General features: G+C 44.2%; 1 protein-coding gene across 1 annotated transcript; it reads right to left on the reverse strand.

Annotated features, from left to right (window-relative positions):
• Window positions 1–2619: 2619 nt before the first annotated feature.
• On the reverse strand, window positions 2620–14465 carry LOC139532723 (serine/threonine-protein kinase SIK1-like). The gene is made up of 12 exons (XM_071330665.1): window positions 14234–14465; window positions 13732–13908; window positions 12704–12820; window positions 11889–11952; window positions 11461–11622; window positions 10537–10661; window positions 10137–10260; window positions 8781–9016; window positions 7925–8225; window positions 6158–6490; window positions 5615–5822; window positions 2620–5354 (listed from the first exon to the last, which is right to left on the reverse strand). The coding sequence occupies exons 2-12, from the start codon at window positions 13876–13878 to the stop codon at window positions 4103–4105; spliced, it is 3069 nt and encodes a 1022-aa protein (XP_071186766.1). The 5' UTR covers window positions 13879–13908; window positions 14234–14465; the 3' UTR covers window positions 2620–4102.
• Between the last annotated feature and the right edge of the window lie 476 nt (window positions 14466–14941).

Here is a 14941-nt window from a genome sequence, read left to right on the forward strand (position 1 = left end):
CCCCTTGTCTGTACTTTCTCTGTTTCATCGAGTATTCATTGGATGTGAACGTATCCGTTGCGCAGGTCAACCTGCAAAGCTACTGAGGAAAACTAGACCACATATTCATTGTAATAGAGGTGAGAGTGTTTGTTCTCTTAGAACTATGATTAATCTTATCCTCTTCTTAATCAGTCACCGAAATAAGTATGAAATAAGTGGCACGAAAGCAAAAGAGTAAGACAGAGAGAGAGACTGGGACAGAGAGAGACTGGGACAGAGAGAGACTGGGACAGAGAGAGACAGACTGAAAGAGACTGAGACAGAGAGGCTAAGACAGAGACAGACAAAGAGAGAAAGACTGGGACAGAGAGAGACTGAGACATAGAGAGAATCTGAGAGAGAGGACTGGTTTTCATCAAGCTGTCCGCTCAAGAGGACGCTTCTCACTGTAACCAGTGCCTGTAATCTGGTTCAGGTTATTAATCAACCTACCAGGGTGTTTACAAACACTACAGGAACAGGATCATCCACATGTATTGATCACATGTTTACTAATACTGTAGAACTCTGTTCTAAAGCTGTATCCGTACCCATTGGATGCAGTGATCACAATAAAGTGTCTATATCCAGGAAAGCCAAAGTTCCAACAGCTGGGCCTAAAATAGTGTATAAGAGATCATACACAAGATTTTGCTGTGACTCTTATGTGGATGATGTTAAAAATATTTGTTGGTCTGATGTGATTAATGAGGAGCATCCAGACGCTGCACTTGATGAATTTATGAAATTGCTTCTTTCAATTATAGATAAACATGCCCCTGTTAAGAGACTGACTGTTAGAACTGTTAAGGCTCCATGGATTGATGAGGAATTTAAAAGAGATTGGGCAAAAGGAGTGGCTAATAAGTCTGGCTGCACATCTGACTGGTTGGCTTACTGCAAATTGAGAAATGATGTGACTAAACTCAACAAAAAGAAGAAGAAACTGTATTATGAAGCCAATATCAATGATATAAAGAAGCTACTGAGGATGGTAACTGACTCTATAACCACTCCTATCTGTCATATCTTTTATCTGAGCATAGAGGAAAGTATTTGTCCTCAGGCCTGGAGGGAAGCCAGTCATTCCGCTACCCAAGAATGGTAAAGCAGCCTTTACTGGTTCTAACAGCAGACCTATCAGCTCGCAGCCAACTCTTAGCAAACTGTTGGGAAAAAATGTGTTTGACCAAATACAATGCTATTTCTCTGTAAACAAATTAACAACAGTCTATCAGCATGCTTATAGAAAAGGGCACTCAACATGTACATTTATAAGAAGATTGTGGGAGCTGTACTGTTAGATGGCAGTGCAGCCTTTGATATTATTGACCATAATCTGTTTTCAACCTCTGCCATATTGTGGATTCAGAGCTATCTATCTAATAGAAGTCAGAGGGTTTTCTTTAATGGAAGCTTCTCTAATGTCAAACATGTAAAGTGTGGTGTACCGCAGGGCAGCTCTCTAGGCCCTCTACTCTTTTCTATTTTTACCAATGACCTGCCACTGGCATTAAACAAAGCATGTGTGTCCATGTATGCTGATGACTCAACCATATATGCATCAGCAACCACAGCTAATGAAGTCACTGAAACCCTTAAAGAGTTTCAGTCTGTTTTGGAATGGGTGGCCAGTAATTAACTGGTCCTGCACATTTCTAAAACTAAGAGCATTGTATTTGGTACAAATCATTCCCTAAATTCTAGACCTCAGCTGAATCTGGTAATGAATGGTGTGGCTGTTGAACATGTTGAGGAGATTCAATTACTTGGCGTTACTTTAGATTGTAAATGGTCATGGTCAAAACATATAGATTCAATGGTTGTAAAGATGGGGAGGGGTCTGTCCGTAATAAAGAGATGCTCTGCTTTTTTGACACCACACTCCAAAAAGCAAGTTCTGCAGGTTCTAGTTTTGTCTAATCTTGATTATTGTCCAGTCGTGTGGTCCAGTGCTGCAAGGAAAGACCTAGTTAAACTACATCTGGCCCAGAAGAGAGCGACATGTCTTACTCTTCATTGTAATCAGAGGGCTGATATAAATACTATGCATGCCAGTCTCTCTTGGCTAAGATTTGAGGAGACTGACTGCATCACTTCTTCTTTTTAGAAGAAACATTAATGTGTTGAAAATCCCAAATTGTTTGCATCGTCAATTTACACACAGCTCTGACACACACACTTATCCCACCAGACATGCCACCAGGGGTCTTTTCACAGTCCCCAAATCCAGAACACATTCAAGAAAATGTACAATATTATATAGAACCATTATTGCATGGAACTTCCTTCCATCTCATATTGCTCAAATAAACAGCAAACCTGGTTTCAAAAAACAGATAAAGCAACACCACACGGCACAACGCCTCTCCCCTATTTGACCTAGATAGTTTGTGTGTATGTATTGATATGTAGGCTACGTGTGCCTTTAAAAAAACAATTTTATATAGTTCTGTTTGTGTCTATTAATGTTCTGTATATTGTCATGTTCTGTGTGGACCCCAGGAAAAGTAGCTGCTGCTTTTGCATCAGCTAATGGGGATCCTAATAAAATACCTAATACCAATACCAAAAGAAAGTGACAGGAAACAGACAGGAAACACCACATATTCGTTTAACCATTAAATAACCAAATAAATGACAATAGGAAAGGGGGATACCTAGTCAGTTATACAACTGAAATGTCTCTTCCGCATTTAACCCAACCCCTCAATCAGAGAGGGGCAGGGGGGCTCCCTTAATCGATATCATCACGCCCGGGGAACAGTGGGTTAATTGCCTTGCTCAGGGGCAGAATGACTGATTTTCACCTCGTCAGCTTGGGGATTCGATCCAGCAACCATGGCAGTATGACAGATTTTTACCTTGTCAGCTCAGGGATTCGATCCAGCAACCTTTCGGTTACTGGCCTAACGCTCCTGCCCACCAGGCTACCTGCATTAGGTCATTAGGTCTAGGCGTTAGGCTAGGGGGAGCTCTCTGCCAGAGCAGGGCTCAATCATTACAATAATAACAAACTACAGGCAGTGAGGGAGGTATAGCAATACCAACCCCCTGACTGGAACCAAAGCAGAGCCAGACAGGTGGAGGCTGGGCTGGTGGTGGTGGGCCAGCTGAAAACAGACGAGTCATACAGAGCAACAGCAATAAACAGCAAAGACCCGTAATGGCTTTTTTCATTCCTTTGTTAAAAAATGATCCAACAACGTATGAAAAAGTATTCAACTACAAAACTCAATTTACAATGTTCGACAAATACAAAAAACGTATTACAGAGAGGTTTGTTGAGTCTTGTCCACTCAATACAACAGTCATCTTGTTTGTTCAAAAGGCACAAGGTGGGTCTGAATTGAAACTGCATGAGAAAACACTTATTTTAAGTTGTCTTCCTCATGTCAACTGCACCGAATCAAAGACAGTTTATGGAAGACGACAGGGAGACAACAACTACCACTTAACCTAGTTTGTAATAGGATAATAGGAGAATACTGGGAGTCGTGCTTCCTGGAAAGGACTAGACTGCTGTCTCCACAGTAGGTCAATTATTGGTATTTTCAGTTCACACAACAACCGACATGACAGTTTGCCCATGATCAGCATTACATTATAAAAATATTTTTTAGAGTCATTTAGCAGACACTTTTATCCAAAGTGCATTCATATTAAGATAGCAGGTGAGACAACCACATACCACAGTCGAAGTAAGTACATTTTCCCACAATATAGAGGAGTTATCAGCTAAGCCAGTGCTAGTAGGAAAAGAGAAGTGCAATGTCTTATTTAAGATACTGTTTGAAGAGGTAGAGTTTCAGTTGTTTTCGGAAGATGGGCAGGGACTCTGCTGTCCTAGCTTTAGGGGAAGCTCATTCCACCATTGGACTCACAGTCCATCCTAAGTAGGTCCCACTGATGTCATCCTTCTTTATTAACGTCCACTGTTGCCAGAGCATCGTGGCATTGAGTCATTTGGGACATAAGTCTGAGGCCCAGTTCCACTTCTCCAGTCTCTCTCTGAGTCCTAATGTTAGCCTTGAGACTGTTGCTGTCCAACAGCTGCTAGGCCCGTAGTCCTGGGTGTTTCCTATGGTCCGTACCCAGGATCCATTCTCCCTACTGGGCATGGAGGCAAACGTGGCTGGCGCTGGAGCTGGGGCCGCCTGGAGGTCTGGGAGTGGGTATAGAGGCGGTGGTTGGCCCAGGGCCTTGGCTGAGGCTGGGGGTCAGAGTGGGAATACAGTAACTGAGGCTGAGACTGGGGGTCTGGGTAGTTGTGGGGGTGCAGTAGCTGAGACTGGGGGTCTGGGTGGTTGTGGGGGTGCAGTAGCTGAGACTGGGGGTCTGGGTAGTTGTGGGGGTGCAGTAGCTGAGACTGGGGGTCTGGGTGGTTGTGGGGGTGCAGTAGCTGAGACTGGGGGTCTGGGTGGTTGTGGGGGTGCAGTAGCTGAGACTGGGGTTCTGGGTGGTTGTGGGGGTGCAGTAGCTGAGACTGGGGGTCTGGGTGGTTGTGGGGGTGCAGTAGCTGAGACTGGGGGTCTGGGTGGGGGTGTAGTAGCTTAGGCTGAGACTGGGGTTTCGGGTGGGGGAACTGGGGCTGAACAGGGAGGTGAGGAGCGTCAGAGAAGGGTGGGGTGTGGTTCTCAACCCGAGGAGAGCTGATATGGAGATGGGTCTCCAAGAGGTGGCCAGCCGACGCCACCATAGCTGAAGAAGAGAAGGAGGAAGAGGAGGAGGAAGGGGATAAGTCTAGCGGTTGCTCTGAGCATAGAGATAGGTAGGATTGTGGTTGTGGGTGTGTCTTTTGGTGTAGCTGTGAGTGTAGCTGTGAGTTTAGCTGTGAGTGTAGCTGTGAGTGTGGTTGTAGTTGTGGGTGTAGCTGTGAGTGTGGTTGTAGTTGTGGGTGTCGTTGTGGCTGTGGGTGTAGTTGTAGTTGTGGGTGTAGTTGTGGTTGTGGCTGTGGGTGTAGTTGTGGATGTGGGTGTAGTTGTGGTTGTGGGAGTAGTTGTGGTTGTGGGAGTAGTTGTGGTTGTGGGAGTAGTTGTGGGTGTAGTTGTGGTTGTGGGTGTAGTTGTGGCTGTGGGTGTAGTTGTGGGTGTAGTTGTAGGTGTGGGTGTAGTTGTGGGTGTGGTGAGTGGTTCTGTTGAAGGGAGGGTGTGAGGAAGTCATGTGACAGTGTGTGTGTGGAGAACAGACCAATGGGAGGACGAGGAGGAGCGGGAACGTTAGGAGGGACGGGAGGAGACAGGAAGAGGTGTGGTGGCGGGGAGGAAGACGTGGGGTGGCGGGGAGGAAGAGGTGTGGTCGGGTGGAATTGGCACAGTGGAATCTGGATCACTCTGGGGGAAGACACAGAGAAAAGTCAGTAGAACAACAGGTGTCTAATATTTTCAAATACTTGGGCTGCACTTCATTTAGTTTGCTCCAATACAACGGAACCAATGGAACCAGTGGAACCAATAGAACCGGTTGCAGGTGCAACGTCCAAGACAAATCAGGCAAATGCTTAAAAGCTTTTGACAAATGTATTTAACCCAAATCAAAATGGCTTGATAATAATTTGAGTCACAATGATAAGAAACAAAAGGGTCTGCCTCACTTCTGCTGCTGGAAGCCCTCCTCTGACAGTGGTGTGGTGGGGACACAGTGGGACAGGTCTCGCCCCCCCCAGGCAGGGGGGCAGGGTGCAGGGCCAGAGGCTGGGGGGGACCACCCGTGCCGGACCCCGGGGCTCTTCATCTTGTTCAGTCCCAGCAGGCCCTTGGCGCTGGCCTCCCTCCTCAACTGCTGGCGGAACACCCTCAGACCTGGAACAGAGGTCAAAGATCACAACATCATAAACCTTCATGAAAGCCACCAAGAATAGATCTATAACTAAATTGGTACTAACGGTTACAGAATTATGTTTATTTTAGAGAGCAGTTTGTGTGTGCAGACTGACAGGTATCTTAATATCTTGTGGAGTTCCTCAAGGATCCATTCTAGGACCTTTGTCGTTTCTGATCTACATCAAAGATGATTAAAACTCAAGAGATGTCTCCAATGTGTAAGACAGGAGCCAATTACAGTATACATAAGAAGGTTTTCTTCTTTCCATCTGTCATATTGATCTGTGCTTAAATTTTGAAGTGGTCGTCCATACCTTGTGTTAGAGCGCCGGTGTCCATGTCGGAGGCTCGGCGGCCCTCCTGGAAGCTGGGTACGGGGAGGCTGTCCTGGGGAGGGGGCTGCAGGGTGGACGACAGGGCCAGATGACCGGTAGTGACCAATAACTGATAGGGGCCGTCAACAGTGCTGGGCACGGTAGAGGACAGGGCCAGGGGGGACTCTGTGGGGCTATAGGTCCCAGGGCCAACCACAGTAGTGACAAGTAACATATAGGGGTCCTCAATAGGGCTGGACAGGCTGGGACTGGCAGAGAAGGAAGAGGAGAAACTATCTGAGGAAGCTTGGTCGGATGAGTTTACCACAACACCTGTAGATGAGGAGAGAGTAGGGAACTTTAGCCCTGTAACCTTGTGACAATGTGAAAGTGGACTATGTATAGTGGTGTGTCTATAGTGGTGTGTGTATAGTGGTGTGTCTATAGTGGTGTGTGTATAGTGGTGTGTGTATAGTGGTGTGTGTATAGTGGTGTGTGTATAGTGGTGTGTGTATAGTGGTGTGTCTATAGTGGTGTGTGTATAGTGATGTGTCTATAGTGGTGTGTATAGTGGTATGTCTATAGTGGTGTGTATAGTGGTATGTCTATAGTGGTGTGTATAGTGGTGTGTCTATAGTGGTGTGTATAGTGGTATGTGTATAGTGGTGTGTGTATAGTGGTGTGTGTATAGTGGTGTGTCTATAGTGGTGTGTCTATAGTGGTGTGTGTATAGTGGTGTGTCTATAGTGGTGTGTGTATAGTGATGTGTCTATAGTGGTGTGTATAGTGGTATGTCTATAGTGGTGTGTATAGTGGTATGTCTATAGTGGTGTGTATAGTGGTGTGTCTATAGTGGTGTGTGTATAGTGGTATGTGTATAGTGGTGTGTGTATAGTGATGTGTCTATAGTGATGTGTGTATAGTGGTATGTGTATAGTGGTATGTCTATAGTGGTGTGTATAGTGGTATGTCTATAGTGGTGTGTATAGTGGTGTGTCTATAGTGGTGTGTATAGTGGTATGTCTATAGTGGTGTGTATAGTGGTGTGTCTATAGTGGTGTGTATAATGGTATGTGTATAGTGATGTGTCTATAGTGGTGTGTGTATAGTGGTGTGTGTATAGTGATGTGTGTATAGTGGTGTGTCTATAGTGGTGTGTGTATAGTGGTGTGTCTATAGTGGTGTGTGTATAGTGGTATGTGTATAGTGGTGTGTGTATAGTGGTATGTGTATAGTGGTGTGTGTATAGTGGTGTGTATAGTGGTATGTGTATAGTGGTGTGTATATAGTGGTATGTGTATAGTGGTGTGTGTATAGTGGTGTGTATAGTGGTATGTGTATAGTGGTGTGTATATAGTGATGTGTGTATAGTGGTGTGTCTATAGTGGTGTGTGTATAGTGGTATGTGTATAGTGGTGTGTGTATAGTGGTGTGTCTATAGTGGTGTGTATAGTGGTATGTGTATAGTGGTGTGTGTATAGTGGTGTGTCTATAGTGGTGTGTGTATAGTGGTGTGTGTATAGTGGTGTGTGTATAGTGGTGTGTGTATAGTGGTGTGTGTATAGTGATGTGTGTATAGTGGTGTGTGTATAGTGATGTGTGTATAGTGGTGTGTGTATAGTGATGCGTGTATAGTGGTGTATATAGTGGTGTGTGTATAGTGGTGTGTGTATAGTGGTGTGTGTACCTCATGCAAATGTTTGTATCTAAATTAACATAGTTCAGATTTGTGTGAGTGCGTGTGCATGTGTGTGTCTCAGTACTCACAAGATGGGCTGCACTGCTGGAGGCTGGCAGAGACCTCGGCCAGAGTGTGTCTGTGGGAGGGGTCTAAGGAGAAGGGTGCTGCCCCTCCCTCCTCTTGTAGCCCCTCTTCCTGTGGCTCCTCCCCCTGGTTTCCATGGTGATCCTGATCACTAATGCAGGTTGGTAGCAGAGTGTCGTGGTCAGGGTTGGGGGTCACCTTTTCGGTGCTCTGGGGCAGTCTGAGGGAGCGGAGCTCTTTCACCTTCTCCAGCATGAGACGGTAGATAGCAGAGAAGTGGTTGTAGCTGCTGCTCTGAAGAGACTAGAGAGAGGTAGAGAGAGAGAGAGCGAGAGAGAGAGAGAGAGAGCGAGGAAGAGAGGGAGAGAGAGAGGGAGAGCGAGGAAGAGAGGTAGAGAGAGAGAGAGAGAGAGAGAGAGAGAGAGAGAGAGAGAGAGAGAGAGAGAGAGAGGAAGAGGGGGAGAGAGAGAGGGAGAGCGAGAAAGAGAGGGAGAGAGAGAGAGAGAGAGAGAGAGAGAGAGCGAGCGAGGAAGAGAGGGAGAGCGAGGAAGAGAGGTAGAGAGAGAGAGAGAGAGAGAGAGAGAGAGAGAGAGAGAGAGAGAGAGAGAGAGAGAGAGAGAGAGAGAGAGAGAGAGAGAGAGAGAGAGAGAGAGAGAGAGAGAGAGAGAGAGGAGGAGAGGGAGAGAGAGGAAGAGGGGGAGAGAGAGAGGGAGAGCGAGGAAGAGAGGGAGAGAGAGAGACAGAGAGAGGGAGAGCGAGAGAGAGCTATTGAAATTACATACAGTAGGAAATGTAGCTACACAGATATGGAGTTACACATAGGACTCACACTGGTTTCTTAGTATTTCTCCGACTCACCTCAATGGTCCTCTGCCGATCGATGCCCAGGGTCTGCATGAGGCCAAGGACCGGCTCGCTGTAATTCTCCCCCAGACAGGGCTCTGCATCAGGGGCAGGGGTCGGCTGGGGCGTCTCTGGAGGGGCTGCCGTGGCCGGGGGGTCCGACTTCATCCAGCGGTGCTTCTTGATCCGGGCCACCGTGATCCGTTTGGCCGGTTCAATTACTAACATCCTCCGCACCAGGTTCTCACAGTCTGATGGTATGGAGGGAGATAAGGGACAAAATGAAGAGGGTTTCAGAACCGGCTGAGGTCACCGCTGTAGTTTGATTGGTTTTAGTGTTCTATGACCTAAGGAAAAGACAATAGTTTTGTTGGTGGTGACAACAGCAGCGTTTGGTTGATGTAATACAACATGGATTTATAACATCTATAATCATATCTAACGTTGTCTGTGAATGGCACCCTATTATCAAGGTCTGGGAATTGCCAGAGACCTCACAATGCAATATTATCACCATACGATATGTATTGAGAACTGATGTTCCAAACATATTGCTCACTATATGTCTGCTGCAGAGAGACAAGAGAGTTTTGATCAGTCATGGAAATAAAAGAGCTGAAAACATGTTGGCTCACTATTTAAAAAGAAGATGGAGAATAAGCTATAGAATGGAAAAATACCAGCGTTTTGGCGCAGGAACAGTCAACTAGCACAAGCTAACGCTACCTAGCAACAACAAACAAAATATATACAGTACTAGTCAAAAGGTTGGACACACCTACTCATTCAAGGGTTATTCCTTATTTTTTACTATTTTCTACATTGTAGAATAGTGAAGACATCAAAACTATGAAATAACACATGGACTTGGTATTTTACCAAATAGGGCTATCTTCTGTATAACACCCCTACCTTGTCACAACACAACTGATTGGCTCAAACGCATTAAGGAAAGAAATTTCACAAATTAACTTTTAACAAGGCACACCTGTTAATTGAAATGCATTCCAGGTAACTACCTCATGAAGCTGGTTGAGAGAACGCCAGGAGTGTGCAAAGCTGTCATCAAGGCAAAGGGTGGCTACTTTTAAGAATTTAAAATCTAAAATATATTTTGATTAACACTTTTTTGGTTACTACATGATTCCATATGTGTTATTTCATAGTTGTGATATCTTCACTATTATTCTACAGTGTAGAACATAGTCAAAGAATAAAGAAAAACCCTTGAATGAGTAGGTGTGTCCAAACTTTTGACTGGTACTGTATATATTTTTTTATCGATACTTGGAGTAGCACACAACATAGGGAATAGTGTGTGGTTTCAGCCTTGTGCTGTGAGTATCTGTCATGTGTCCTGCAGGACCGTACCTTGGGACATGTAGAAGGGGATTCTGAAGCGGCCCTCCCGGACCCTCTGTCTGAGCGCGGGGAGGGAGGGGCCGTCAAAGGGCAGGACGCCACACACCAACACGTACAGCACCACGCCCAGACTCTGAACACCAAAGGGGGTGAGTGAGATGAGCACCACAGTCCTGCCACTTCCTACTGCTATTAGTACTATTGTCACTACCAGATAAAGATATAAAATTCCTGATGAATCATCTCTCCACCACAATAACTACCTATAAGGTTATTACAGTACAAGAGGGATTCTGAGATCTGAAAACATACAACCTTCATCTGCACTTTCATTCCCATGACATTATAGAGAAATAATCAACCCAAAGCAAGAGAATAGGAGAGAAACCATCCCTTCCTGGTCCCTTACCCAGATGTCTAGAGGAGGCCCCTCGTACTCAATCCCCTCAAACACCTCTGGAGCGGCGTAGGGAGGGGACCCACACCAGGTGGACAGAAATTGTCCTTCACTGAAGAAGTTCCCAAAACCAAAGTCTACAGGGAGGGAGAGGAAAAAGTCCATTAATATCAGAGGATACTATCCCTAAAGCCAGGGCTGTTCAATTCCGGTTCTGGAGAGCCAAAATACTGTTTTTCATCCTCTCATTCTAATCAGGGACTGATTCAGACCTGGGACACCAGGTGAGTGCAATTAACTACCAGGTAGAAACCAAAAAACAGAGATGTTTTGGCCCACTAGGACCGGAATTGAAAAGCCCTGCCTAAAGCCCTCGTGAATCCTCTGGAACATTCTCATTCATATCATAGGACACATATGCACATGACAAGGGACACCATAGCAACCATACTGTAGGTGAATAATTGTTTACATTTTTTAAACCACCACCTTCAATAGAATCTAATAAAATATTATATAATATACAGTGCATTTGGAAAGTATTCAGACCCCTTGACTTTTTCAACATTTTGTTACGTTACAGCCTTATTCTAAAATTGATCAAATATATATTTTCCCCTCATCAATCTACACACAATAACCCATAATGACAAAGTGAAAACTGTTTTTAGAAATATTTGCAAATTTATTACAAATAAACAACAGATATACCTTATTTACATTTTGGATTGATGAGGGAAAAAAACAATTTTATTAATTTTAGAATAAGGCTATAATGTAACAAAATGTGGAAAAAGTCTAGGGGTCTGAATACTTTCTGAATGCACTGTAGCTTAATTACTAACTAAAGCAATTCTATTTGTCCTGTTTTTTAAACATCCATCTTTCTGTGATTCAAGGTTGAATGATTTCCGAGCCTCTCCTTTCTGCCTGTACCTGCTACTTTGATGTCCATGTTGGAGTCCAGCAGAAGGTTCTCAGCCTTCAGGTCTCTGTGGACGATGTGGTTGCTGTGGCAGTAGTCAACCGCTGACAGGATCTGACAGAACTTCCTGCGAGCCTCACTCTCACTCAGCCGCCCCAACGATAACAGGTAGTCTACAGAAAGAGGGTGGGATGTAGGGAGAGGGGGGGATAGAGGGTGGGAGGATGGGAGAGGAGTGGATAGAGGGTGGGATGTAGGGAGAGGAGGGGATAGAGGGTGGATAATGAGGAATGTAATTGATTGGTTGGTTCAGATTGTTTGATTCAATCATTGTAAATAATTAGTGATCAAGTACACATGTGCACACACACAAACACACTGTTCTAAGAGATTGCACCAAGCAAGATGGACACCCCTAGAGCGATACCCTCCCACTTACCAAACATCTCTCCGTTCCTGGCATACTCCATCACCATGTACAACATGTCCTTAGTTTCCATGACCTGCAAGACACAAGAGAGGCCACTCTCTGATAAATACAACTTAAATATACATTTCCCATGTCATTATCACATGTAAGCCTGTGGAAGAGCGTGCTCAAAGTGTAATGCAAGAATATGACAGCAGGAACCATATTTGAATCCTTAAAAACCATTACAAAAAACAAATAAAAGATTCTGTTTTAAGAAAAATGTGCTTTGAGACCATATTGAAACTAGGGGAGGGTTGACGGGGTCGTCATTTTCCATTCTGAAATCCCCATGTGACTCATAGAGCTGGGGGTGGCTGGGCTGAGGGCTGGGAAACATACACTTAACCCCTATTACAAGATAAACAACCTGACCTTTCAAAATTCTCCATGTAGAGAATGAGAAAGAGGGGGCAGAGAGAGAGAGAGAGAGTGAGAGCGTAGTTCCACAACTCTTTCCTCTACCTGATAGAGCTTGATAATGTGCGGATGGTTGAGAAGCTACCTGATAGAGCTTGATAATGTGTGGATGGTTGAGAAGCTACCTGATAGAGCTTGATAATGTGAGGATGGTTGAGAAGCTACCTGATAGAGCTTCATAATGTGAGGATAGTTGAGAAGCTACCTGATAGAGCTTGATAATGTGAGGATGGTTGAGAAGCTACCTGATAGAGCTTGACAATGTGAGGATGGTTGAGAAGCTACCCGATAGAGCTTGATAATGAAAGGATGGTTGAGGAGCTACCTGATAGAGCTTGATAATGTGAGGATGATTGAGGAGCTACCTGATAGAGCTTGATAATGTGCGGATGGTTGAGGAGCTTCATCACCTCGACCTCTCTGTAGATCTTCTTCAGGTCAGAGGGCTCCAGTCTCTTCTTATCAATGATTTTAATGGCCACCTGTGTGTACAGAAAGCAAGTAGTGCACTGTGAATATACTGGGAATAGGGTGCCACTTCAGACTCTGCCAAGGTCCCATTTCAGCCTGGTCAGATATACTAGACGTAACATAGTAAACGTAAATCTGGGGACACTCAAATTAGTATGATATGATACTTTGGGATTTTGTCAAAATAGGCCCTTTATCCACTTCCCCAGAGTCAGATGAACTTGTGGATTCCATTTGTATGTCTCTGTGTCCAGTATGAAGTAAGTAAGAGGTCATTTTGAGAGCCAATGCTAACTAGCATTAACACAATGACTGGAAGTCTATGGGTATTTGCTGCTTGAAGATACCCATAGACTTCCAGTCATTGTGCTAACGCTAGCACTAGTTAGCAGCTTCCTTCAAAATGCACGCAGAGACATAAAAATGGTATCCAGAGTTCATCTGACTCTAGGTAAGTAGATATCCAGAAGTATCCATTTAACAATTTAACCTAACTCCTAGCCTTAACCCCAACCCCTAGCCAACAAATTGGGATTCATAGCATTTCATACATTTAGCAAATTCGTAATATATTGTATGTTTTGCAAATTTGTAACCGATCATACAAATTGTAATTCCCAACATATCATACGATATGGATGATGGACATCCACAAATTAATACATTCCTTACGAAAAGTAATATATCATACTGTCTGGGATTTATGTACAGAATAATACGAAATGCTTTGAAACCATGTTACCCATTCTGTCACTTGTTAGCTCAGCAGCAGCTGGCTGTAAGTCCGAACAGTATGAAATCACTCCATGTTAACAAACTGTATAAGGACCAAAAATGAATGTAGAGGTAGAGTTGAATATTGGAGATTTTATGGTGTAGGGAAGAAATGTTTCATATGCATTATGCATGCGTAATTACGCACCTGGGTTTTTGTGACTTTGTGACAAGCCAGTTTAACTACAGCGAAGTTTCCCTTCCCCAGCGTCCTGATGATCTCGTAGAAACCGACCTGAACCGGCCCCCCGGGGCATGGTTGGCTCAGGGGAGAGCCATCGGATAAAACCACCATGGTGCAGAGGCACCCAGTGACTGGATAAACCTATTGTCCATTTCCCAGGATTAGAGTACCGTTATTAGGCCACTCCCGTAAACACAATTGAGAGAACATATTTTGTCAATATATAGGCTGCATAGAAAATAAAAAATATACAATTGTGATATTAAATCTAGTAGGCCAAGGCTATAAATCTCAACACCTTTCAAAAAGTGTAATTCCATTTAACTATTTATTTATAGGAAAGACTATAGCCTACGTAAGAGCGTAAGAGTTGAACAATCAGATATCCTTTAGCCAACAAGTGTCATTGAAATAAAAACAGACCATAGCCTATTATTAATTTGCAAAACAAAATCATGTAATTTACCTTCACAGAAAATCTACAGTTCAATACATCCACCTATGTTGTTTGAATCCTCGACCGTTGTAGAACAGTGCGCGCACCCAGGCTACTTTCCTAAGAACTGCGCACAGACGATTTGTTCCTCATATTTTGTTAACGGGGGATAAATCTGGTATGTAATAATCCACACAACCTCTGTAACTCAAACTCGGCTGTAAATCTTCTCCTGCCATAATGAACTAAAACACACGTAATGACTTAATTAACTAAAACACACTTAATTAACGTCAAGCTTGCGTCAGAGTTGCCGAGCAACTGTCCCGCGCGCTTCTCGTGGAGCGGGAAAGCTAGTTTGGAGTTGGACACGGTGACGCCAAAGTGGTCTTCACGAGGTTTGCACAATGAATAGGCTGTAGCAGCCGCTCAGAGTACAGTAACGCTAAACAATAACATTGAGCAGCAACGTCTCTTTATTGAATTAGACCATCAACGCTTCTAGTAGACTAGAGGCTCACTAGTCTCCTCCCTATAAGCAGTTTAACGGACAGGCATAAAGTTAAGTGGGTCATGATGACCAATGTGGTGATGACTCATGAGCCAAGGCTAACATTGTTTAACTCAATTTGCGACACTCAGCAGCATGATATTTTGTTGGATTCTAGCCACCATTTAGTTGCCATGTCAATGTTACATTGAGCTTGTATGATGCAACACACTTTGTATTGTTCATTT

This window comes from Salvelinus alpinus, chromosome 10, assembly GCF_045679555.1.
Source record: "Salvelinus alpinus chromosome 10, SLU_Salpinus.1, whole genome shotgun sequence".
Lineage (NCBI taxonomy): Eukaryota > Metazoa > Chordata > Actinopteri > Salmoniformes > Salmonidae > Salvelinus > Salvelinus alpinus.